The sequence below is a fragment of the Rhinoraja longicauda genome, chromosome 21 (genome assembly GCF_053455715.1).
Source record: "Rhinoraja longicauda isolate Sanriku21f chromosome 21, sRhiLon1.1, whole genome shotgun sequence".
In the NCBI taxonomy this organism is placed as follows: domain Eukaryota; kingdom Metazoa; phylum Chordata; class Chondrichthyes; order Rajiformes; family Arhynchobatidae; genus Rhinoraja; species Rhinoraja longicauda.
The window spans coordinates 6,458,097-6,485,120 of record NC_135973.1 but is presented as its reverse complement, the minus strand read 5'-3'; the positions used below and the strand labels follow the sequence as shown (position 1 = coordinate 6,485,120).

The following is a 27,024-nucleotide window of genomic DNA, read 5'->3' as shown; positions in this document are numbered from 1 at the left end:
GTATGCTTCCTTTCAGTGACTGATGCACTAGGACACCCAGATCTCGTTGAACATCCCCTCTTCCTAACTTGACACCATTCAGATAATAATCTGCCTTTCTATTCTTACTTCAAGTGAATAACCTCACACAGGCCCCAAGTGGTCAGGATGGGGGAACACACATCTAGCTCCCTCACCCTGAACATAGGATCCCCCCAGGGCTGCGTCCTTAGCCCCCTACTGTACTCCCTGTACACACATGACTGTAGGGCCAGGTTCAGCTCAAACTCCATCATCAAGTTTGCTGATGACACTGTGGTGGTGGGCCGGATCTCCAACAACGATGAGAAGGCCTACCGGGAGGAGGTGGCTGATCTGGCACTCTGGTGTCAGGACAATAGCCTCCTCTTGAATGTCACTAAAACAAAGGAGCTGATTGTGGACTTCAGAAGGGCTAAACATCCAAGGACGTACACGCCACTGGAGATAAATGGGTCTATTGTGGATAGGGTGAGCAGTTTCAAATACTTGGGAGTCCGCATCGCAGAGGATCTGACGTGGGCAACGCACATTGCCGCACTGGTGGGTAAGGCTAAGCAGCGCCTTTACCACCTTAGACAACTGAGGAAATTCAGAGTGTCGCTGAAGATCCTTCATTGCTTCTACTCTGGGGCTGTAGAGAGCATCCTGTCCGGCAACATTACAGTCTGGTTTGGGAACAGCTCTGCCCAGGACAGGATGGCCCTGCAGAGAGTAGTGTGTTCGGCAGAACGCACCATGGGAACTACACTCATCCCCCTGCAGGACCTATACATCAGGAGGTGCAGATCCAGAGCAAGCAAGATCATGAGGGACCCCTGCCACCCCAGTAACGGACTGTTCCAGATGCTACGGTCAGGCAAACGCCTCCGCTGTCACGCTGTGAAAACGGAGAGGATGAGACGGAGCTTCTTCCCACAGGCCATCAGGACTGTCAACTTTGATAACCCCAGAGACTAAATTTTTGTCGACACTTTTTGTGCTATGTTTAGTAACTTATTAACTTTATTTATATGCTGTAACTGTAATTCTTTTTGTGCACAACCCGCAGGCATTGCCACTTTCATTTCACTGCACATCGAGTATGTGTATGTGACAAATAAATTTGACTTGACTTGACTTGACTTGACTTGACTTATCTACATTAAACTGCATCTGCCATGTATCCGCCCACTCACACAACCTGTCCAAGTCACCCTGCAGCCTTATTGCATCTTCCTCACAATTCACACTACCCCCCAGCTTAGTATCATCTGCAAATTTGCTAATGGTACTTTTAATCCCTTCATCTAAGTCATTAATGTATATCGTAAATAGCTGGGGTCCCAGCACCGAACCTTGCGGTACCCCACTGGTCACTGCCTGCCATTCCGAAAGGGACCCATTTATCCCCACTCTTTGCTTTCTGTCTGTCAACCAATTTTCTATCCATGTCAGTACCCTACCCCCAATACCATGTGCTCTAATTTTGCCCATTAATCTCCTATGTGGGACCTTGTCGAAGGCTTTCTGAAAGTCGAGGTACACCACATCCACTGACTCTCCCCTGTCAATTTTCCTAGTTACATCCTCAAAAAATTCCAGTAGATTTGTCAAGCATGATTTCCCCTTCGTAAATCCATGCTGACTCGGAATGATCCTGTTACTGCTATCCAAATGCTCAGCAATTTCGTCTTTTATAATTGACTCCAGCATCTTCCCCACCACTGATGTCAGACTAACTGGTCTATAATTACCCGTTTTCTCTCTCCCTCCTTTCTTAAAAAGTGGGATAACATTTGCTATCCTCCAATCCACAGGAACTGATCCTGAATCTATAGAACATTGAAAAATGATCTCCAATGCTTCCACTATTTCTAGAGCCACCTCCTTAAGTACCCTGGGATGCAGACCATCAGGCCCTGGGGATTTATCAGCCTTCAGTCCCATCAGTCTACCCAAAACCATTTCCTGCCTAATGTGGATTTCCTTCAGCTCCTCCATCACCCTAGGTTCTCCGGCCCCTAGAACATTTGGGAGATTGTGTGTATCTTCCTCAGTGAAGACAGATCCAAAGTAACGGTTTAACTCGTCTGCCATTTCTTTGTTCCCCATAATAAATTCCCCTGCTTCTGTCTTCAAGGGACCCACATTTGCCTTGACTATTTTTTTCCTCTTCATGTACCTAAAAAAACTTTTGCTATCCTCCTTTATATTATTGGCTAGTTTACCCTCGTACCTCATCTTTTCTCCCCGAATTGCCTTTTTAGTTAACTTTTGTTGCTCTTTAAAAGAGTCCCAATCCTCTGTCTTCCCTCTTCTTTGCTATGTTATACTTCCTCTCCTTAATGTTTATGCTGTCCTTGACTTCCCTTGTCAGCCACAGATGTCCCTTACTCCCCTTAGAGTCTTTCCGCCTCTTTGGGATAAATTGATCCTGCAACCTCTGCATTATTCCCAGGAATACCTGCCATTGCTGTTCTACCGTCTTCCCTGCTAGGGCCTCCTTCCAGTCAATTTTGGCCAGCTCCTGCCTCATGCCTCTGTAATCCCCTTTGACACCCGAACTAATCTTTGACACCTGAACTAATCATGAAGGTCCAAGTGCTTGGACTTGAGCATAACTTGCCCACAAACCAAGTCTGTTTTTGGTGCCTTTGGATTATTAAGTGTCTCTACAGCATCTCTCAAGTGCTGGCAGGATTGTGGAGAGAGGCTGGAGCTGAGGTCTCTCCAGGGGTCATCACATCTCAGCTTGAGCTCCCTGGGGAACAGTCACTGGCAGAGCACCTCATATTTCACTTGGGCAGCTTACACCTCAGCGGTATGAACATTGACTTCTCTAACTTCAAGTAACCCTCGCTTTCCCTCTCTCCATCTCCCTCCCCCTTCCCATTCTCCAACCAGTCTGTCTGACTCCGTCTACATTTTATCTCTGTTTGCATTGTTGTTACCTTCTCCCAGCTAACAATGATCTAATCTACATTTTCCTTGATCTCATCCCCTTTGTCCTGGTTTCACACCTTACACTTGCTAATCTATGTATCTCCCCCGCTCCTGACATCAGTCTGAAGGGTCTCGACCCGAAACGTCACCCATTCCTTCTATCCAGAGATGCTGCCTGTCCCGCTGAGTTACTCCACCTTTTTGTGTCTATCTTCGGTTTAAACCAGCATCTCCAGTTCCTTCCTACACCTTGCAGAGGTATGTGTGGGTGCTACTGAAGGAGCTAAGGCTGGCAATGATGTGTGTGTGTGTGTGTGTGTGTGTGTGTGTGTGTGTGTGTGTGTGTGTGTGTTGGAGTTCTTGTCAATGCTGTGTATGTGTTTGGGGTGCTACTGAGGGATCTGTGGTTGCCAATGGTGTATTCGTATTTGGGAACAACATAGGGAGCAGACTTGACAATGTATATGTAGACACAAAGTGCTGGAGTAACTCAGCGGGTCAGACAGCATTCCTGGAGAAAAAGGATGGGTAATATTTCGGGTGGGAACCCTTCTTCAAAATGTCACCCATCCTTTTTCTCCAGAGATGCTGCCTGTCTCGCTGAGTTACTTCAACACTTTGTGTCTACCTTTGGTTTAGTTTAGGAAAGAACTGCAGACGCTGGTTTAAATCAAAGATAAACACAAAATGCTGGAGTAACTCAGCATCTCTCAGAGAAGACAGCATCTCTGGAAAGAAGGAATGGGAGACATTTCTGGTTGAGACCCTTCTTCAGACTGATGTCAGGGGAGTAGGCGGTACAGAGATAAAATGTAGTCGGAGACGGTAAGATTGGTCGGAGAACTGGGAAGGGGGAGGGGATGGAGAGAGAGGGAAAGCAATAGACAATAGACAATAGGTGCAGGAGTAGGCCATTCGGCCCTTCGAGCCAGCACCGCCATTCAATGTGATCATGGCTGATCATTCTCAATCAGTACCCCGTTCCTGCTTTCTCCCCATACCCCCTGACTCCGCTATCCTTAAGAGCTCTATCTAGCTCTCTCTTGAATGTATTCAGAGAATTGGCCTCCACTGCCCTCTGAGGCAGAGAATTCCACAGATTCACAACTCTCTGACTAAAAAAGTTTTTCCTCATCTCTGTTCTAAATGGCCTACCCCTTATTCTTAAACTGTGGCCCCTGGTTCTGTACTCCCCCAACATTGGGAACATGTTTCCTGCCTCTAACATGTCCAACCCCTTAATAATCTTATACGTTTCGATAAGATCCCCTCTCATCCTTCTAAATTCCAGTGTATACAAACCTAGTCGCTCCAGTCTTTCAACATAGGACAGTCCCGCCATTCCAGGAATTAACCTAGTAAACCTATGCTGCACGCCCTCAATAGCAAGAATATCCTTCCTCAAATTTGGAGACCAAAACTGCACACAGTATTCCAGGTGCGGTCTCACTAGGGCCCTGTACAACTGCAGAAGGACCTCTTTGCTCCTATACTCAACTCCTCTTGTTATGAATGCCAACATTCCATTGGCTTTCTTCACTGCCTGCTGTGCGCAAGGGCTACTTGAAGTTAGAGAAGTCAATGTTCATACCGCTGGGGTGAAAGTTGCCCAAGCAAAATATGAGGTTCTGTACCTCCAATTCCCACTCTGACAATGGAGGACAGAAAGGTCAGTGTGGGAATGGGAGGGGGAGTTAAAGTGTTGAGCAACCGGGAGATGAGCTAGGTTTAGGCGGACTGAGCGGAGGTGTTCAGCGAAACGATTGCTGAGCCTGCGCTTGGTCTCGCCGATATACAGGGTTTGATACCTGGAACAATGGATACAGTAGATGAGGTTGGAGGAGGTGCACGTGAACCTCTGCCTCACCTGAAAAAACTGTTAAGGTCCTTGGATGATCAGCCATGATCACAGTGAATGGTGGTGCTGGCTCAAAGGGCCAAATGGCCTCCTCCTGCATTTATTTTCTGTGTTTCTGTGTACTATGAGTTGAGGGGGGAGGTATAGGGGCAGGTGTTGCATCTCCTGCGGTTGCAGGGGAAAGTACCTGGGGAGGGGGTGTTTTGGGTGGGAGGGGACGAGTTGACCAGGGAGTTGCGGAGGGAAAGGTCTCTGTGGAAAGGGGTGGAAATGGGAAGATGTGGCTAGTAGTGGGATCCCGTTGGAAGTGGCAAACATGTCGGAGGATTTTGTGCTGTGTGCAATGGTTGATGGAGTGGAAGATGAGGACGAGGGAGACTCTGTCCTTGTTACGAATGGGAGGGGGGCAAGAGCGGAGCTGCGGGATATCGAGGAGAACCAAGTGAGAGCCTCACCTATAATGGAAGAGGGGAACCCCGTTCCCTAAAGAATGAGGATATCTCCAATGGTTTAGTTTAGTTTATTGTCATGTGTACCGAGGTACAGGATAGTAGTTCAGCACTGCTCTCTGGTTGTGGTAGGATGATTCATTTGCCTGATAACAGCTGGGAAGAAACTGCCCCTCAATCTGGAGGTATTCGTTTTCACACCTCTATACTTTATGCCCAATGGGAGGTGGGAGAAGAGGGAGTGGTCAGGGTCCAACTGGTCCTTGATTATGCTGCTGGCCTTGCCGAGGCAGCGTGAGGTATAAATGGAGTTAATCGAAAGGAAGTTGGTTTGTGTGATGGTCTGGGCTGCGTCCGCAATTTGCTGCAGTTTCTTGCGGTATTGAATGGAGCTGTTCCCAAACCAAGCTGTGATGCATCCTGATAAAATGCTTTCTATCGGTCATCTGTCGAAGTTGGTGATTGTTGTTAGGGACATGCTGAACTTCCTAAGCCTTCTAAGGAAGTACACAATTATACAGACTTATGAGTAGTAAGTCATTAGATAACCGTAACTTAGTGCCTATATTTTGAAGAAGACAGGACACAAGTTAATATGCGGAATTCAAGTTTTATTTCATTTAAAAACACATTATTTTATTTTGGTGTAACAGATTATGAGTAGGTATTTAAAATATTGTCATATTTTCCATTCTGTTTGAGAAATTACATCCATCCTAGTTAAAGATAATTTGTTTACATATTGATTGAAAAATATATTTATTTCTTAGCTTTATTAACCAGCCCTCATGCCAAAATTTAAAAAACAAAAGTAAAAACCTAAATCAGAAAATAACATTTGACCCCGTACTGTGCATTTATTCACACAATTATATTTTAAGTATCATTTACACTTTTATCTTTATTAGCTTACATTCTAAATCACAGAACTCTGATTAAAAAGATTCTTATTTTTCTTTGTTATACATTAAATTAATGGCCTTTGACATGATTTGGTTTGCCTGGCAATTTATCTCTCTTCAATAATCATGCCATGATCATTTCTAAATTGCAAAGCCAGGTTTATAATAGAAAGTATTTATCTTGTTGGTTGAACGTTGTATACGATTAAATCTTACAGTAAATGCCAGCACTTGTCACATTTTAACTGTATTTACAACATGGAGTACATCCCAGTTTCTATCACAACCATGTTTGCAATGCATTGATTATCACACTGAGAGAGAGTGTGTGAATCATACACAGTAGGCAATTCTTGTTGATGGATGGTGATGCCGATTCTATCTCTGGGAAAGGAAACAAAAAAAAGAGTAATTTTTAATGCTTGAATTTACCTCAGATTTTATCATTTCTAATAATTATCAACATCTGTAATGGCAACAGACACCACTCACCTGGAATGACGATTACACCAGGAGGTGCCGGGATATTATTTCCCCCTGTCAGACCAATTCCCAGACGCGCCACTTCAGTTTTTGTGTGTTGTGAAATCCAGGTTTGAACTAACGTTGAATTTTCATAAGTTTTCATGGTTTCAAGATTAATTCCAAGCAGATCTTTCAAATCTCTTGTACTAAGATCCTGGAATAAAAAGAATTGGGCATGACTGCCAGGAAACCTTCTCTTGCCTCTTCACACCCAAGAACATATTTCATCAGGATTTGGTTTAGTTTAGAGATGCAGCCTGGAAACAGGCCCTTCTTGATGCGACTTTCCCATCCACTCGCTGCTGCAGAAGCCAATTAACCCACAAAGCCACACGTTTTTGGGATGTGAGAGGAAACTGGAGCACACGGAGGAAACCCACAGGGAGAATGTGTAAACTCCACAAAGACAGCACCCCAGGTTAGAATCGCGCCCAAGGTCAGGATTGAACTCAGGTCTGTGGCGGTGCGGGGTAGTGGCTCTACTAGCTGTACCGCTGGCCTGCCGCTGGTTGAACCGGACACTTGTCAGTGTGCAGGGGTCAGCAACATGACTGAAATTACATTTTGTCACTGATTGTCATTCTACACTAAAGCCAAAATATACAATTCTACAAGGTATCCATCATAGTCAACATAAATGTTATGAAAAATATTACTTGGTATTAACCATGTTAGCAACACAGACATTTTGAATGACAGAACAGAAATATTTAATGCCTTCATACTTTAAATTCGTCGGGATTCAGTGTCAGGAATACAGAGGGATCCATGCTGATTTTGCCGGATGCCAGAGTCCGCAAATGAGCTGTGATTGCACCAGCTGAAAGAAAACAAAAATAACTTGCAATATAAAAATAACTGCTGTGGCTCTTCCGTCAGTAAAATACCAGGTACTCAATAATACCTACCTACACCATTTCATCTCCATTGGACTGACCATGTCGTTTGTATGCCTAATACCGAACACTCCATTCTGAGCCCATAACCCTTGACACCCCAACCATCAAATAGGTGTACATAAGGGTGTCAGGGGTTATGGGGAGGGGGGGGGGGAGGCAGGAGAATGGGGTAGAGAGGGAAAGATAGATCAGTCATGATTGATTGGCAGAGTAGGCTTGATGGGCTGAATGGCCTAATTCTGCTCCTCTGACAAGTATCTTGATCTCCCCCTTAAAAATACCCTATGATTTGGCCTCTAAAGCCGTCTGTGGCAGGGATATTTTCCAAACAAAAAATGGAAGGCTATCTAATTCAGCACTAATTCTAATTGCATATATATTTAAAATATACTGATGTCTTGTTCTTTTGTTAATTCAATAAATCAATGGTTCCTTTATTATCACGTATACCAAGGTGCATCGAGATTCTTTTTTTGCATTCGGATCAGTAAGATTATTGCCATATATTAATTAGTACAATCTCCGGTTAATCTCATAATGCATTGAAACATATAAATATATTTTCCAGTATGTAGCCTGCAGATAATTAGTTTGTATAATACATTTTATAGAATTCAAAAGAACTTTCCTATTCTGATTTGCCAATCTCAGTTCCACTCACCAAAGTATGATTTCATCTGGCTGTAGTAGATGGCTGGATCACTATTTTGTATCTCGACTTCCCTCTTTACTTTGTTGTAAATTACGTTTATCTTCGATGGAGAGCATGAGGAAATATTCAATGGGTTTGCGTTGCTGTAGGAAAATAATTGCAAGGTAGTGAGTTAGGAAATATCTAGGAAAATATATGTTAGTGTTGAATCTATCAAAACATTATTCATTGGTGGATGTTGTACAGGAACAGTAATAATATTTCTCAGAACACTTAACAAAACTGTGAAGAGGTGTGACATTTGGCAGCACTGCGATGGAGTCTGAGGTCTGAGAATACGTTAAGAATGAAACACATGCCACAATAATCGTGTAGAAAAGGCACGGCACTGTGGCACAGCGGTAGTTGCTGCCTTACGGCTTCCATTTGGGTTGCTGCCCGGGTTCCATTTTACAGATTGAGAGGTAACTAAATTCCAGATTAGGAGCAGCCAATGAAAATGAGTGTTTCCACTATTTTATCAGTCAAATACTTGTAATATGCAAATCTGATGAACATGCTCTAGTTTCACTTCTGTCATTGGGAAGATTTCGGAGTCTGAAAACCATGTGTAGGAAGGAACTGCAGATGCTGGTTCAAACCGAAGATAGACACAAAATGCTGTAGTAATTCTGCAGGTCAGGCAGCATCTCTGGAGAAAAGGAATATGTGACCTTTCAGGTCTGAAGAAGGGTCTCGACCTGAAACTTCACCTATTCCCTTTCTCCAGAGATGCTGTCTGTCTCGCTGAGTTACTCCAGCTTTTTGTGCCTCACCATAAACATTATAGCTTCTTCCTAACAACCATCAGGCTCTTGAAGACTACACAACACTAACCTCAACTATGAACCTCTCTAGACTGTCTTTGGTTGCACTAAAGACTTTAGTTTTTTTTTGCACTTGCATGGTGGTTATTAATTTATTGATTTTTTTGTTTATTATATAGTCTATATTTACAGGCCTTTTATGCTGCTGCAAGTAAGAATTTCATTGTTATGTTGTTGGTTCATTTGACAACTAAACACTCTTGACATATGCAATTTGCACAATTGAACACAAAGTATAGGGGTAATTCGAAGATGGACACAAAAAGCTGGAGTAACTCAGCGGGTCAGACAGCAGCTACGTTACTTCAGCTTTTTGTGTCTATCTTTGGTTTAAACCAGCATCTGTAGTTCCTTCCTGCACATATAGGTAATTAGGTCAGTATCTCAGTAAATTTAGTTTAGTTTTTATTTAGTTTAGAGATACAACGCGGAAACAGGCCCTTTGCCCCATCCATGCCGACCAGCGATCCCTGCACACTAACACTACCTTGCACACACTAGGGACAATTTACATTTATACCAAGCCAATTAACGTACAAACAACCTATATGTCTTTGGAGTGTGGGAGGAAACGGAAGATCTCAGAGAAAACCCACCCAGTCATGGGGAGAACATACAAATTCCGTACAGACAGCCCCTGTAGTCGGATCGAATCCAGGTCTCTGGCGCTGTAAGGTAGCAACTCTTCCACTGTTGCTGCCCATTGATTTATTTTACTTTAAAGTAGGGCACTCACCTGATATTAGAGGGGCTGATTGACTGGATCTTGCTCTCGTCAAGAAGGCACAACACTCTACCGCCTATAATGTTCAGCGTGGCTGTATCTATTACTCCAGGTGCATTTAAGTACCTTGAAATAATGGCTTTGCTCTGAATGTTAAAAAGAACAAGTTGTTACGGAGAATATTTACAGCTCATCTTTTAAATTCACAGCAAAATAATGGCTAGATATCCCATAACAAATTTAAACTTTTACTTTGCAGTTTAAAAAAATATATAGAATTTAATTCTGCATGGGCCAACAAGTCAATTTTTGACAAGTTATTTCAGTGATTTATTTGCAGATTTAAAACCCACTCGCATCTTCAATTGTGACTCTCAAAACACCATCCTCAACTGTTTTAGAATGCCTCTGTTCATGAATGGCTCACCAGGTATGATTGGGTTAGCATATGGTGAGCATTTGACAGCACTGGACCTCTACCCGCTGGAGTTTAGATGGTTGAGGGGGGACCTCATTGAAACTCACAGAATAATGAAAGGCCTGGATAGAGTGGATGTGGAAAGGATGTTTCCACTGGTGGGACAGTCTAAGACCAGAGGTCATAGCCTCAGAATTAAAGGGCGAAGGAGGTGAGGAGGAACTTCATTAGTCAGAGTTCATTAGTTAATCTGTAGAACTCATTGCCACAGAGGGCTGTGGAGGCCAAGTCAGTGGATGTTTTTAAGGCAGAGATAACCAACTTCTTGATTAGAACGGGTGTCAAGGCTTATGGGGAGAAGGCAGGAAAATGAGTTTAGGAGGCAGAGATCAGCCATGATTGAATGCCATGATCAGCCAGTCTCGATGGGCCAAATGGTCTAATTCTACTCCTATAACTTGTGAACTTGTTTCTGTTTGAAAATCCTGGGCAGATAATGTGAGTTTCAAAGCAGGTTTTTATGAACAACAACAAATTGTCAATATATTTATTGCAAGGGCTAGTGTACCACGCCATCATTCGGGCTGTTTGGCAGAGTTGCTGAAAGGGTCTCCTGTTTGGTCACGCTCCAAGTGTTAATGTCAGTGGAGTTGAATACTGAAGTAGCGAATCCCAGTAATTGAATCTTGTCTTCTGGAATTCCATTAGGGTAAATCTACACAAGAAAGAGAGAATTAGAACATTTTGCTATATCTTTCCACATGCTTTGGGGAAAAGAAAATCACGTTTTAAAGTATTCCAGAGCCTTCGAATGTACTTGTGAATGAATAAAATTCCATTCGTGTTATCTATACGCTAAAACCCTCGTTTGTTTGTTCCTGAATTACAGCCAAAACGGTACACGATAGCGTAACGATTTTAGGTCCGCCTTACTCACCGTTGTCCCTTTAGTTCTAATGGAAGAAGTTTCATTGAAATCGGTGTTATATTTTAAAAGTTATTCACATTTTAAAGTTTAAATCTCTCCGAGGGAGGGAGGGAGGGTATGGGGGGTGGAGGGGGATCGAGTGGGGGGCGGGGAAAGGGGGGGAGGGGAGGGAGGGAATGGGGTGGAGGGGGGAAGGGAGGGGATGGGAGAAGGGGGAGAGGTGGAGAGGAGGGAGGGGGGAGAAGGAGGGGGAGGATGACGAGGTGGGGAAAGGGGAGGGGGAGGAGGGAAGAATGGGGGCAGGGGTGGGAGAGGGGTGGGGGAGGGGAGAGTGGGGTGGGAGAGGGTAGGGGGAGAGAGGGAGAAGGAGTGGGGCTGCTGCACCAATGCAGGAGAGGTTTGGGCCCAATGGGTCCACTTGGTCTAGTCCTAGTTAATATTGAAAAGCTGAGAAACAAGGTTGTCTTTGTTACAACCTAGCAGTATGAACGTGACTTTTTATTTTTGTAAACCAGCGGCTGCAGTTCCTCGTTTGTACACCCCTATTACATTGCTTTGGTTGCTGTGTGAGTAGGTTGTATAGTATTGTCCAAATTGTTTGGCTAAAAATAACCTCTTTAATAGCTTAATCATGTTATTGATGGTATTTCTCAAAGTAGCAGATGGTCGGTAAGAAAAAAACGACGGTGCATTGTTAAATAATCACACATGAGGATATAACAAGCTTCAGAGAGTAACTAAATCGGAATGGGAAGGAACTGAAGATGCTGATTTATAACGAAGTTAGATGCAGTGCATGAGTAGCTCAGCAGGTTAGGCAGCATCTCTGGAGAAAACAAATAGGTGACGTTTTGGATTGGGACCCTTCTTCAGACTGAAAGTAGGTGGTTGGAGGGGGGTGGGGGGGAAGAATTATTTTCCTCCAAAATTGTTCTTGCCTCCAGTTCTTCCCCCTGCCCTCCTCCCAGCTCAGTCTGAAGAAGGCTCTCAACCCGAAATGTCACCTTTCGTTTTTCTCCAGAGATGCTGCCTGACCTGCTGAGTTACTCCAGCACATTGTGTCTATCTGTGGTGTAAATGTGAAGTGTATGGTTGGCATGGAATCCTCTTAGACATAATTCCTCCTTCAGTAATAGGAAAATTGGATTCAGATTGTACATATACAGTGCATCCGATTTAAAAAAAAACTTGCAAAGCTTATTTTAAACTCATGCATTTTACCTGATTCAATTTTGTCTTTAAAACTCTAAGTTGCTCTTCATTGAATGCAAGGTTCCCCAGTTGAAACAGGTAATCCTTCAGGATAGTATTATTCAGACATTTCTCTAGTTCTGTTGCTCGGTATAGTGCAGGAAGCATTACGTCAAATGTCATAGATGCTGTGATTTCACCAACCGTACATCCTGCAAATGCAATAATATGGATCATTCATTTTGAGGAGCACATTTCAATATTTCTTTCTCTAGTTGCTCTCCCACCTTCCCTCATCGCCTCTGAAATCTTGTCCATGATACTTGCCTCGATCGCCAATCACTCAACCTCCCTCATGCCATCTGCAGACAGGGACAGTTTCTTCCCAGCTGTTATCAGGCAACTGAATCATCCAACCACAACCAGAGAGCAGTGCTGAACTACTATCTATCTATCTCATTGGCGATCCTTGATCTATCTTTGATCAGATTTTACTGGCTTTACTTTGCACTAAACATGTATCTATGTTTATCATGTATCTATACAATGTAACTGGCTCGATTGTAATCATGTATTGTCTTTCAGCTGACTGGTTAGCACGCAACAAAACGATTTTCACTGTACCTCGGTACACGTGACAATAAATTAAACTGAAACTGAGTTTTCTTTGAAACAATTCTTTCTCTAAAAGTACAAACACTGAAAGGCAACAGTTTGGTGAAGGAAGGGATTGTAGATGCTGGTTTAAACCGAAGATAAACACAAAAAGCTGGAGTAACTTAGCGGGTCACTCAGCATCTCTGGAGAAAAGGAAAAGGAAAGGTTTTAGGTCGAGATCGTTCAAGGTATTGCATTAGTCTTAACAAAACCCTCTTGAATCCTTCAGCCCATATCTCCAACAACCTTTTTAAAAATCTTCACACAAATTTTTATCCTTTCTATCCAGGGCGGCACAGTGGCACAGCGCCAGAGATCCAGATTCTATCCTGACTACGGGTGCTATCTGTATAGAGTTTGGTACATTCTCCCTGTGACGGCGTGGGTTTTCTCTGGGTTCTCCGGTTTCCTCCCACATTCCAAAGACGTGCAGGTTTGTAGGCTAATTGGCTGTGACAAATAATGCACTATTGAACTATTCTGTGAATTGTATTCTGTGTTCTGTAACTAGTGTATGGGTGATTGCTGGCCAGGGCGGACTTGGTGGGCTGAAGGGCCTGTTTCCACACTATACAGTATCATAAAGCTAAACTAAACCAGAACTCATTTGAACTCCTTCAATCAAGTTTAATTTCCTGTCACCATAATTAAAATGGCTCTAATAGTTACTGTTGATGTCCTAACATGAATGTCACAAATATAACTGTTCCCTCGTTTTTTTGTCTTCTTGACCTGTCTTTGTAGTTCGGCAACTTCTCAGAATTCAAGTCCAAGAAAAAAAGTGAGAGGGATGCAACAAAGGCAAGTTTTACATGGATAGAACGTTGCACAATTTTACAGGAATCCCTCCAACTAAAATTACAGACATGTAAAAAAAAACTATGTACCAGTTGCTTTTCTGAATCTTGCAGGTGATAAGAACAGTCTTTGGAGCAAATCTCTTTGTCTATTAATTTTGAACATTGATCTTCTCCCCACGTATGGTCTCAGACCTTCTAAAATAACACCCTGCAAGCAGAAAAATATCAGTTATATATCATCACTTCAAACAGACGACAGTTTTTTTAAAAAGAGCTATAAATGGAAGTTAGAAAAGTGAATAGTTTTCAGAACTGAAAGCATACTATAATCTCCTTTATTGTCAAATGAATATGGAACATTGGGTGGCAGAGTGGTAGGGCTACTGCCTCACAGCGCCAGAGACCCAGGTTCGATCCTGACTATGGGTGCTGTCTGTACGGAGTTTGTACGTTCTCCTCGTTACCACATGGGTTTTTGACATCTTCGGTTTCCTTCAACACTCCAGACGCACAGGTATGTAGGTTAATTGGCATGATATAAATGTAAAATTGTCCTTAGTGTGTGTAGGATAGTGTTAGTGTACGAAGTGTTCGCTGTTTGGTGCGGACTCAGCGGGCCTATTTCCGTGCTGTATCTCTAAACTAAACTGTACAGCCCAGGAACAGGCCCTCCGGCGCACAGAGTCAAGCTGTTTCAGAATGTATGACATTAAAACACTCTTGACTCTTGATACTGGATCTTCAGACTTTGATTACCCAGGTCTTTAGCTTTTACTTCAATATCTTTTATCCCATCCCTTAATTCCCAATTTTCAAATATTTGCTTAAAAACAAAAGGTATGTACCCATTGCTCTTCGTTAAGGACAGACTTTGCAAATGTTATATCTTCGCCACTTGACAAATCAATTAATTACTACATGAGACGCGAAACATTATTAGGCAAGGACTTAGCACACATTTGTCAAAATATTTTAATACAACACGTTCAAGGCTTGAAAAATAATGTTGTACCCTGTTGACTTTACTCCATGTAGTTCCATTCACAGCAAACACAAGTGTTTCCAGATTTTCGAGTGTGGATGTATTCCATGTGGAGGGGTTACTGAAGTCAAAAAATTATTTGTAAGGTTATAATACAGTATATAAATTATCATGCAAGCGTTTGTTTAAATACATTTACTGTAAATATTACGTGGTAATATGTAATTCAAAGGCTCTTTTTTATTTAAAGCTGAACAGTATGAAATTTAAATGTGTGTAGGAAGGAACTGCAGATGCTGGTTTAAACCGAAAATGGACACAAAAAGCTGGAGTAACTTAGCAATGACCGGCAGCATCTCTGGAGAAAAGGAATAGGTGATGTTTCGGGTCGAGACCCTTCTTCAGACTGGGTGAGTTATTTCGGGCAGGGGATGGGGATGGTGATGCAGGCCTCAGATTCTTTAGATTTGTTGGATACATTCCATTTACTACACACAGGCACTCCCCGACTTACGTAAATGCGCACTTGCATAATCAATCCTGGCAGTTTGTGATTTCCTCAACACTGTACGATCACAGATAGACATAAAATGCTGGAGTAACTCAGCGGGACAGGCAGCATCTCTGGAGAGAAGGAATGGGTGACGTTTCGGGCTGAGACCCTACGATCATTTAAATTTACATCGCCAACAAACTGGCAATGGCGGCGGTACTTACCCAGAAGGCCGCCTGCCACAGAAAGTGCCCCAACGGCGAGACAGAACTCGAGCCAGCAATCCTTTCCCAAAAGGACACACGCCGGAGAAAGTGTCCCGGATGCAGCTGGACACCACTGAGACAGTTAATACTCTCAGCGATGGACACACACTGCTGGAGTAACTCAGCGGGCCAGGCATCTCTGGAGAACATGGACAGGTGACGCTTCTGGTTGAGACCCTTCTTCAGACTCGGTGAGTTATTTTGGGGCAGGGGATGGAGATGGGAATGGGGATGCTGACTTGTGTAAAATCTGACTTGCCTAAAAGCTCATGGAATGTAATCCTTACGTAAGTTGGGGAGTGTTTGTATAAACAAAACCCTTAAATTTCACTATATAATCTGGTTCTTAAAAAATCCATAGCATCAATTTAGCCTTTTCGACCTCAATTCTCCAGAGTTACTTAAAACAAAGAAAGATCAGGAAATTAGCACAAAAAAACCCCGAAACATTACTCGATTTGAATAAAAACTGAAAACAAGAGACTGAAAGAGTACAGGCTAATTGACTGTCTCTAATAATAAAATTCAATGGGAAAGAGGTGGTGATTTAAAAACTCACCCATATCGTGTATCACGGTTAAGCTGGATATTAATTGCATATCTCTGAGTAGTTGTGTATTCGTTACAGTTTTTCAAAGCCTCTAATATGGAAATATCAGCATTTGTTATGTCTCCATCGTAGTCACAGACTAGATTATTTAGTATTAGCACTTGATCTCTTGACAGGCCTTGATTGGAAATATTCTGAAATAAAGAACAAGTATAAAAATTATAAGCGAGAAAGAAGAATTCTGCCAGATCCGGCAGATTCGTCCCCACAACTGACTTCCGCGGCCGATCGGTGGGTGGAATTTGCCCCCTGCGGCCGGGGATCAGGAACTCTGGCCCGGCCGGAGTAGGCAGATCCGTTCCGATAGCCGACTTCCACAGTCAACTTTGCGGGCCGATATCCCATATACAGGCAGACCTGTATTCGGGAATCGTTGTCAAATAGCAGTATGTACTCACCAAGCAGAGTTTAGCATTTTGCAACAGATTCTTTCTGACTTGAGATGCTGGTGATACAACGTTAATGTTGGAATGCCCAGCCGCACGGAAGAAGCTCGTACAGTTTTCAGATGGGAATGCTTCAGGTCTAAAATGTGAACATATCACAGAGTGAATCCCACTATTTGCGTTAATACATTTTTAAAAACTGCTTTAAGGAAAGAAATGCAGCGCAGGTTGAAGTGGAGACACAAGGAACTGCAGATGCTAGAATCCTGAGCAAAGCTGACAGTGCTGGAGGAACTCAGCATCGCCTCGCCATTCCTTCAACAGATGCTGCTTGACCCACTGAGTTCCTCCAGCACTGTGGTTATAACAGTTTAAATCCCACACAGTCGTGTCATTCACTTGATTCTGTTTTTGTTTTCTAGTTTGAAGCATGTTGTTTTCAATAAACTTGACAATATTTCCCCACTCCACTTTTAACAAAGGTTATCGGAAGATTGTAGAACTTGCAGAAGTTAAAGAAAGGCAGGGTGGAGGTAGAGAAATTGAACAGCAGAATGAGAATTTTATGTAGGATGTATTTGGGCATTTTGAGCAAATACAGATGTGATCGCAGAGCTATGGTAAATGAAGGTATATGTTATGAGACTAACAGTTGTATGAAAGGATAGGAACAATGAACTGCAGATGCGGGTTTACACCAAAGGACACAAAATGCTGGAATAGCTCAACGGTCAGGCAGTATCTTGGAAGAACATGGATAGGAGACACTTTGGGTCGGGACTCTTCTTCAGACCCTTTCAGGTGAAGGGGGGAAGGTGGTTGCTGGCCAGGAATGATATGAAACAGCCATGTCTTCAGGTAACATAAGTGAGGAGTGATACAAGTCAATAAATATTAAGATAGACACAAAAAGTTGGAGATATCATTTCAAATGGAGATATCATATCAAATGGATGAGATACAGGGCAAGATTAGCAAATTTGCTGATGATACAAAAGTTAGTGGTTTTGCAGATAGTGAAGATGGTTGTGAACGATTGCAGCAGGATCTGGATCGATTGGCCAGGTGGGCGGAGGAATGGTTGATGGAAATTAATACAGAGAAGTGTGAGGTGTTGCAGGTTGGGACATCGAAAAAGGGCAGGACCTACACAGTAAATGGTAGGCCTCTGGGCAGTGTTGTAGAGCAGAGGGATCTAGGAGTGCAGGTGCATGGTTCCTTGAAGGTCGAATCGCAGGTAGATAAGGTGGTCAAAAAGGCTTTTGTCACTTTGGCCTTCATCAGTCAGAGTATAGAAGTTGGGAGGTCATATTGCAGTTGTATAAGACGTCGGTAAGACCGCATTTAGAATATTGTGTTCGGTTGTGTCGGTGAGTTGGGCCGAAGGGCCTGTTTCCACACTGTATCACTCTATGACTGTGGAGATCAAGTCAATGGATACTTTTAAGGCTGAGATAGATAGATTCTTGATTAGTACAGGTGTCAGGGGTTATGAGAAGAAGGCAGGAGAATGAAATTAGGAGGGAGAGAATGATCAGCCATGATTAAATGGCAGAGTAGACTTGATGGGCCGAATGGCCTAATTCTGCTCCTATCACTTATGACCTTATGATCTACAAAAACGGGAATAAAAGTACTGGAAATCTTACGTGTAGAATATCAAGATATCTGTAGGTAGGTCAGAAATGTTTGATGGCGTTCCACTGGCATTCAGTTTTCTAAACATGCAAATCAGCTGAGGAAACAAGTTTTCATTTGTTAAATAAAATTCATAAATCGCAAAGCAAGGCTCATTTATTTTTTAGCCATTTAATTATTTTTACAGGTTACACTTCATTGGATGTTATCTTAAAATCGTATTTTCTTTACAGCAAACAAAATTAAAAGAGATGCAGGGAGACTTTGTGCGGGGGGGGGGGGGTGTACACAGATTAATTGAAGGGCACATGAAATGTAATAGGGAACAAAAGTAAAATCATCCATTTGAGTAGAAAATGTAGGCCTAGATAAAGTGGATATGGAGAAGATGTTTCCACAAGTGGGGGAGTCTAGGACGGGAGGTCATAGCCGCAGAATTAAAGGACATTCCTTTAGGAAGATGAGGAGGAATTTCTTTAGTCAGAGGGTGGTGAATCTGTGGAATTCATTGCCCCAGAAGGCTGTGGAGGCCAAGTCAATGGATATTTTTAAGGCAGAGATAGAATCTTGATCAGTGCGGGTGTCAGGGGTTATGGGGAGAAGGCAGGAGAATGGGGTTAGGAGGGAGAGATAGATCAGCCTTGATTGAATGGTGGAGGGTCCTAGACTCTCCTCAGTGAAAACATCCTCTCCACATCCTCTCTATCCAAGCCTTTCACTGGTCATCTTTCACATAGGGATGCTGGTTTGGTCTCATCACTGAAGGACGCATACACTTGTGATGGAGGAAATGCAACAAATATTTCGAAATTGAGCCCTCGAATTAAGAGGATGAAATGTATTTATAAATTTAGTGGAGAAAATACTTTCATATGTTTGCACTGCTAGTGTAGACTAGCACTTTTTAAACTAAGGGTGCAGATTGACGCTGTGCTCTTAAAAACTTCAAACATAAATCAGTCAGAAACCAGCACTCGTATCACAATAAATCACATCCTCCCATGTTATACGGGTGAACAAAGAGTTTAACTTGGATATGAGTTTACCTGATCACTGTCCAGTGAAGCTTTACCCCTTGTGGCTTTAACAAACTTTCTTAATTGTTTAATGTCCAAATTGTTTCCTGCTGCACAACTAAATCCTTGCAGAACGGAAGAAGAAGCACTGTAATGAAGATTAAAATGGTTAATCTTTTGTCTCAAATTTTTCAAAGGCTCTGCATTTAGAAATCAGCATGGATTACAATATTATCTATTAGACTTTGCATGTGGGAGCTGGAGGATGCACCGCTGGGAACAAAGGAGAAATCGTCATGGGGGAACCGCTGTGGGGGGGGGGGAACAAAGGAGGACCCGTCATGGGGGAACCGCTGTGGGGGGGGAGTCGTAGAGCTGTACAGCGCATAAACAGGCCCTTTGTGTCAACTCAACCGTGCTGAGTAAGTTGTCTAACCAAGCTAGTCCATTTGCCTGTGCCTGGCCAATATCCCTCCAAACCTTTCCTATCCACGTACCTGTCCAAATGTTTTGTTTTAGTTTAGAGATGTAGCACTGAAACAGACCCTTCGGCCCTTCGAGTCCACGCCGACCAGCGATCCCTGCACATTAACACTATCCTACACCCAGACTAGCGACAAGTTGCAATTATACCAAGCCAATTAACCTACAAACCTGTATGTCTTTAGAGTGTGCGTGGAAACCGGAACTCCCGGGGAAAACCCGCACAGATCACGGGGAGAACGTACAAACTCCACACAGACAGCACAGTCAGGATCAAACCCATATCTCGGGCGCTGTAAGTCAGAAACTCTGCAGCTGTGCCATCGTGCCGCCCAAATGTATTTTAAATGCTTTTATTGTACCTGCCTAAATTATCTCCTCTGGCAGCTCATTCCATACAAGCACCACCCTCTGTATATAGGAAAAAAGTTGGCCCTCAAGTCCTTTGTATACCTTTCCCCTCTCACAAACTTATACCATCCAGTCTAAGACTCCTCGATTCTGAGGAAAATAATGTACCTATCCACCTTATGTTGGGGGAATCCAGAACAAGGGGCCACAGTTTAAGAATAAGGGGTAGGCCATTTAGAACTGAGATGAGGAAAAACTTTTTCAGTCAGAGAGTTGTGAATCTGTGGAATTCTCTGCCTCAGAAGGCAGTGGAGGCCAATTCTCTGAATGCATTCAAGAGAGAGCTGGATAGAGCTCTTAAGGATAGCGGAGTCAGGGGGTATGGGGAGAAGGCAGGAACGGGGTACTGATTGAGAATGATCAGCCATGATCACATTGAATGGCGGTGCTGGCTCGAAGAGCCGAATGGCCTCCTCCTGCACCTATTGTCTATTGTCTATTATCTATGCCCCTTTTGATTTTATAAACCCCTAAAGTCTTCCCTCAGCCTCTTATGCTCCAGGGAGAAACAAAATATCTGAGCCCATCTAACCTCCCCTTGTAACTCAAACACTTCATACCCGGTAACCTTCTCGTAAATGTTTTTTGCACACTTTCCACATGGAAGCCAGCCTTCATATAGTATAGTATGGTGACCAGCACTGTCTGTGCACAGTATTCCAAATGTTGCCTTATTGTGCCTTTTGCAGCTGAAACATGATGTCCCAACTCCTGTACTCAATACCCTGGCCGATAAGGCAAACATGCCTGTTGTTAACATCCTGTTGTCGACACTTTCAAGGAACTAAGGACCACAAGTACACAAGTTATAGGAGAAGAATTAGGCCACTCGGCCCATCAAGTCTACTCCGCCATTCAATCATGGCTGATCCCTGCCTCCTAATCCCATTTACCTGTCTTTTCCCCATAACCCTTGACACCCATTCTAATCAAGAATTTGTCTATCTCTGCCTGAAAAATATCCACTGACTTGGCCTCCACAACCCTCTGTGGCAATGAGTTCCGCAGATTAACTACCCTCTGATGCAAGAAGTTCCTCCTCGCTTCCTTTCTAAAAGAGTGCCCTTTAATTCTGAGGCAATGTACCTGTACCCTTAGGTCTCTCTCTGTCCTACAGCTTTCCTCAGGGCCCTACCATCTACTTTAGAAGTCCTGCCCTGGTTTGTCTTACCAAAATGCAACACCTCACATTTATCGGCATTAAACTCTGTCTGCCATTCCTCAGCCCGTTGGGCCAGTTGATCAATATACAGTTGTAATGTTGGCTAACCTTCTTCACTGTGCCCAATTTCTTTTGCCATTTACGTTGAGAGAATAATTACTTCAATGCAAAGGTAAACATTATACTTACTCATCAAAATTTAAGGTAGAATTTCGTATCAAAGTCCTAAAAAACACCGCAGCCTAAAAATAAACATAAATACAATGTTGACTGCACACCAGTTTCAGGAATATTAACAACAGAAATTGCTCAACGGTTTTCATCTATTTTTGTAAATATGAATGGTCAGTTGTGGTTTTATTAACAATTTAAGTGGGAAACCCTGTTGGCTTCCAAATTAAACCAAGTAGCAGTAGTTACAGTAAGTTCTGTTTTCTTTCTCCTATTATGAAAAGATGTTAATGTATCACAACATTTTGCCTTCTGCCCTCAAGTCAATTTCTATTCCACATTGCCACTGGTCTTTCTTTTCATCCAAACTCTTCAATCTTGCTCGCCAGCCTTATTTGTGACTTTGTCCAGCATCTGAACATCAGTAGAACAAGAAACTGCAGTTTCTGGTTTACTACAAGAAAGACACGAAGCGCTGGAGTAACGTGGGGAAGGGTGTCAGGCAGAATTGAAGGAGAACATGTATAGCAACGTTTCGGGTCGGGATCCTTCATTGGACTTGAGGGTCTGAAGGGTTCTGACCCAAAACATCGCTTATCCAGGGTCTCCAGAGATGCTGCCTGATCTGCTGAGTTACTCCAGCACTTTGTGTCTTATCTGAAAATTGGGTAAGGGATGAGATGGACAGATCACCTTCATCAACCTTGGTAACTTAACGAAATACGGTAATCATGCACGGTTTACCATTAACAATTTCATTTAGTCCTCCCTCTACTAATTGACGTTGTCAAACAATTCACCAACTTACTTGGAAGGGGTTCCATTGCTTTTTGTTCACAAGATTAAGAGTGATATTTCTAGAACTCAATCGAGGCAAAGCGATTTCAGTAGCAAGTTTGGCTGGAACTCTCTGTAAAAATATACTGGAGCTACTCGAAATCTGAGAAATCTACAGAAGAATCAAACAGATGGAAATGTTTAGTGAGTAGGAAACAAAGCATCATTTTTTAAATGCAATAAATACTGCAGGTGATGGAAATCTGAAATAAAAATAAATGCTGGGGATATTTAGCAGGTCAGGAAGCATCTGTGGAGACAGAAATAGAGTTGGAGGTTCATGTCAATGACCTTTCATCCGAATGATGAGCCTCTGATGAACCCTCATTGATCTCAAACATGAATTCTCTTTCTCTCTCCCATTAGTGCTGCATGATCTGCTAAATGTCCCCAGCATTTTTTCTTATTGCACTATTTTCAAACTGGGACATTGAGATTCTTCTTAAGCCAAAGATTTAAAAATATTGAAACCCAAATGGGTGACTAAATTGGAGATTAGTTTAACATACTATTTATTATATTTGGTGCAGCCAAAGGGCCTGTTCTTGTGCTGTATTGTTTTGTGTTCAAAGAAAGTATAAACATCAGTACCCACGAGCCCAAATTCAAAAGACATATGATACCATACAATGTAAAATGGTCATTTTTAATGCCCATGGTACACAAGTTTATCAAGGACTCTTATAAACTTCAAGAGATGCACCATAGAAAGCATACTGTCATGTTGCATCACAGCTTGGTTTTGGAACAGCTCTGGCCAAGACCGCAAGAAATTGCAAAGAGTTACGGATGTAGCTCAGTCTATCACACAGATCAGACTCCCCACCTTTGACTCCACCTATACGTCACACTGCCTCAGAAAAGCAGTCACGGTATTCAAAGACTTGTCCCACCCTGGTCATTCCTTGTCCCTGCTCCTTTTGGGCAGAAGATACAGAAGCATGAAAGTGCACACCACTAGACTCAAGAACAGCTTATTCCCCTCTGTTATAAGGCTTCTGAATGGTCTTTGCATAAGCTAGGCTACTGTCCAATTCCCCTGTACCCCATTGCGGACATTGGACATTTTCTATGGAATGGGTACTCCACAATGCTGAAATCTATTCTGCACTCTCTATCCTTTGCTCCACCTTTTGTACTTGTATTTGACTTGACTGTATTTATGTATAGTATTATCTGATCTGTCTGGATTGCATGCAAAGCAAAGCTTTTTACTTTACCTCGGTACACATGGCAATAATAAACCTAAACCCACTTACCTTTTGGACCACGATTTGTTGTGAAGGTGCAAAAGCAAGCAGTATGTTGTCTACAAATGTGCTGTCATTAACAACATTGACGATCACACTGTTATTGACATTCTTCAACATGTCACTTGAAAGACCAGATACCAAGGTTCCCATTGACAATAGGTTGTTGGCATTGTTAAACTAGTAACAAAAATAAATTAAAACATAGTTAGATGTCAGATTTAGAAATTCTAGGATTTTGCTGGCTATTGGGCCTATAACCTGTTGCTCCACTTATCATATCATATCATATATACAGCCGGAAACAGGCCTTTTTCGGCCCACCAAGTCCGTGCCGCCCAGCGATCCCCGTACATTAACACTATCCTACACCCACTAGGGACAATTTTTACATTTACCCAGCCAATTAACCTACATACCTGTACGTCTTTGTAGTGTGGGAGGAAACCGAAGATCTCGGAGAAAACCCACGCAGGTCACGGGGAGAACGTACAAACTCCTTACAGTGCAGCACCCGTAGTCAGGATCGAACCTGAGTCTCCGACGCTGCATTGGCTGTAAAGCAGCAACTCTACCGCTGCGCTACCGTGCCGCCCTTGTTGGCAATATTAGGTACCAGTGATTCTAGTAATATTAGGCAATATTCTAGTAATCTTAGGCAATAGTGGTTCAAGTAATAGGGCTACTTTGCAGCTAATTTGATCTCAAATAATAAATGATAGCAATAGGCATCACTGGTATGCTGCAGCCAATTACACAGCGAGCCAGCAAATGTGAGCATCTAGAGTGGATTTTTTTAAAAGGGCCCATCCTCTCCTTCTGGAAATAAGAAATGGCTTAAATGTGGAACAACATCAGGGCAGTGTTTGATTCCCTGTCAAGTAGGAATAATTACAATTTGCACCAGATCAAGCCTTCACTATTGAGTAAAAGCCAACTCCAGCCTAGGGGGACCCGTGCCTCCAGGAAGGAAAGGGGAACACGGGGGGGGGGGGGGGGGGGGGGTGACCGAGAACGAAGGAGGGGGCGCCCCTACAGCCACATGTGGAACCAGGCCTGGATCGCCGCTGCGACCAGAAGATAAAACTGTTCGATTAACTTTTTGCAACTTTGTCCGTGCCAGAAATGTGGCGACTCTTGAGCGCTGCCACGGTGAGGTCGACTGTATGATTTTACGGGTTGTACGCAAAACAAAGCGTTTCACTGGCCGAGGTACATGTGACAATAACGTATCATTGAATCTAGGCTTACACCATTCCCAAAGCACATCTTCACTCTAGATATCACAATGCCAGAAGACATTATGCCTTGCATGTCAGTTGGCATTACTTCTGCATGTAAAATGGCCTTCATGCTCCCTGTACAAGCTACACGGTGAACCACAGTACAATTTCTTGAATACCGATTATGTTTAATGTGTTTTTTAAGATTGAATAAGTGATATAGGCCATTAAAAAGTTATATTTCTCTACAGAATCACTTGGCCAGTATTATTAAATGGAAATATGGAATTAGTTGTATTAGCACTCTCTTGATAATTAAATCTTACCTGGAAGTTTGCACTGATTAACTTTGAGACCAATGCATTGGTTGCTCCAGGAGTCCACCCTTGCACCGTGCCCAAGTTTCCCAGGGATTTCAGTACATCATTATCATTGATGGTATTGATCTGTGTTATTGAGAGGCCAACAGCCGACTGGCCCAGTGCAGCAAGATTATCCGATGATAAGACATCAATTTTACTCACAAGAGCGTCTGCAAGCTGTTTAAAAAACACACACACACACATTCAATCACCATGAACATTTTCCAATGTTCTATAGATTCAGGATCAGTTCCTGTGGATTGGAGGGTAGATAATGTTGTCCCACTCTTTAAGAAAGGAGGGAGAGAGAAAATAGGAAATTATAGACCAGTTAGTCTTACATCAGTGGTGGGAAAGATGCTGGAGTCAATTATAAAAGACGAAATTGCGGAGCATTTGGATAGCAGTAACAGGATCGTTCCGAGTCAGCATGGTTTTACGAAGGGGGAATCATGCTTGACTAATCTTCTGGAATTCTTTGAGGATGTAACTAGGAAAATTGACAGGGAAGAGCCGGTGGATGTGGTGTACCTCGACTTTCAGAAAGCCTTCGACAAGGTTCCACATAGGAGATTAGTCGGCAAAATTAGAGCACATGGTATTGGAGGAAGGGTACTGACATGCATAGAAAATTGGTTGACAGACAGAAAGCAAAGAGTGGGGATAAATGGGTCCCTTTCAGAATGGCAGGCTGTAACTAGTGGGGTACCGCAAGGCTCGGTGCTGGGACCGCAGCTATTTACAATATACATTAATGACTTGGATGAAGGGATTAAAAGTACCATTAGCAAATTTGCAGATGATACAAAGCTGGGTGGTAGTGTGAACTGTGAGGAAGATGCTATGAGGTTGCAGGGTGACTTGGACAGGTTGTGTGAGTGGGCGGATGCATGGCAGATGCAGTTTAATGTGGATAAGTGTGAGGTTATCCACTTTGGTGGCAAGAATAGGAAGGCAGAGTATTATCTGAATGGTGTCAAGTTAGGAAAAGGGGACGTACAACAAGATCTGGGTGTCCTGGTGCATCAGTCACTGAAAGGAAGCATGCAGGTACAGCAGGCAGTGAAGAAAACCAATGGAATGTTGGCCTTCATAACAAGAGGAGTTGAGTATAGGAGCAAAGAGGTCCTTCTGCAGTTGTACAGGGCCCTAGTGAGACTGCACCTGGAGTACTGTGTGCAGTTTTGGTCTCCAAATTTGAGGAAGGGTATTCTTGCTATTGAGGGCGTGCAGCGTAGGTTTACTAGGTTAATTCCCGGAATGGCGGGACTGTCATATGTTGAAAGACTGGAGCAACGAGGCTTGTATACACTGGAATTTAGAAGGATGAGAGGGGATCTTATCGAAACGTATAAGATTATTAAGGGGTTGGACACGTTAGAGGCAGGAAACATGTTCCCAATGTTGGGGGAGTCCAGAACATGGGGCCAGTTTAAGAATAAGGGGTAGGCCATTTAGAACGGAGATGAGGAAAAACTTTTTCAGTCAAAGAGTTGTGAATCTGTGGAATTCTCTGCCTCAGAAGGCAGTGGAGGCCAATTCTCTGAATGCATTCAAGAGAGAGCTAGATAGAGCTCTTAAAGATAGCGGAGTCAGGGGGTATGGGGAGAAGGCAGGAACGGGGTACTGATTGAGAATGATCAGCCATGATCACATTGAATGGCGGTGCTGGCTCGAAGGGCCGAATGGCCTCCTCCTGCACCTATTGCTATTGTCTGTTGTCTAAGGCTTGTGAAAAATTAGATGAGATCTTGCTAAATAAATTTAACATAATAAATTTAAATTTAGGGGAACTTAAACTATAGTTCAGAAGATGATATGATAAAGCTTTAAAAGCAAGGAGTGAGATGGAGAGATGAAGGTGTTCAGGTAAAGGATTCCAAACAATGACTAAGCTGCTGAAGATACAGGAGACAGAAAAA

At 42.9% G+C, this 27,024-nt stretch overlaps 1 protein-coding gene across 1 annotated transcript in view; it reads right to left on the bottom strand.

The window, feature by feature from the left end:
• Positions 1-6,040: 6,040 nt before the first annotated feature.
• Positions 6,041-27,024, bottom strand: part of LOC144604214 (uncharacterized) — a 56,567-nt gene continuing 35,583 nt past the window's right edge. Inside the window, exons 30-46 of the mRNA XM_078418427.1 lie at positions 25,067-25,279; positions 23,527-23,697; positions 22,239-22,379; positions 21,449-21,501; positions 19,234-19,351; positions 18,199-18,284; positions 16,562-16,688; positions 16,113-16,297; positions 14,825-14,915; positions 13,900-14,020; positions 12,386-12,567; positions 10,805-10,951; positions 9,831-9,964; positions 8,238-8,371; positions 7,403-7,497; positions 6,645-6,831; positions 6,041-6,536 (exon numbers count right to left, since the gene is read on the bottom strand). Coding sequence (XP_078274553.1) covers positions 6,433-6,536; positions 6,645-6,831; positions 7,403-7,497; positions 8,238-8,371; positions 9,831-9,964; positions 10,805-10,951; positions 12,386-12,567; positions 13,900-14,020; positions 14,825-14,915; positions 16,113-16,297; positions 16,562-16,688; positions 18,199-18,284; positions 19,234-19,351; positions 21,449-21,501; positions 22,239-22,379; positions 23,527-23,697; positions 25,067-25,279 — 2,289 coding nt within the window. The 3' untranslated portion in view covers positions 6,041-6,432. The remainder of the gene's footprint in view (positions 6,537-6,644; positions 6,832-7,402; positions 7,498-8,237; positions 8,372-9,830; positions 9,965-10,804; positions 10,952-12,385; positions 12,568-13,899; positions 14,021-14,824; positions 14,916-16,112; positions 16,298-16,561; positions 16,689-18,198; positions 18,285-19,233; positions 19,352-21,448; positions 21,502-22,238; positions 22,380-23,526; positions 23,698-25,066; positions 25,280-27,024) is intronic.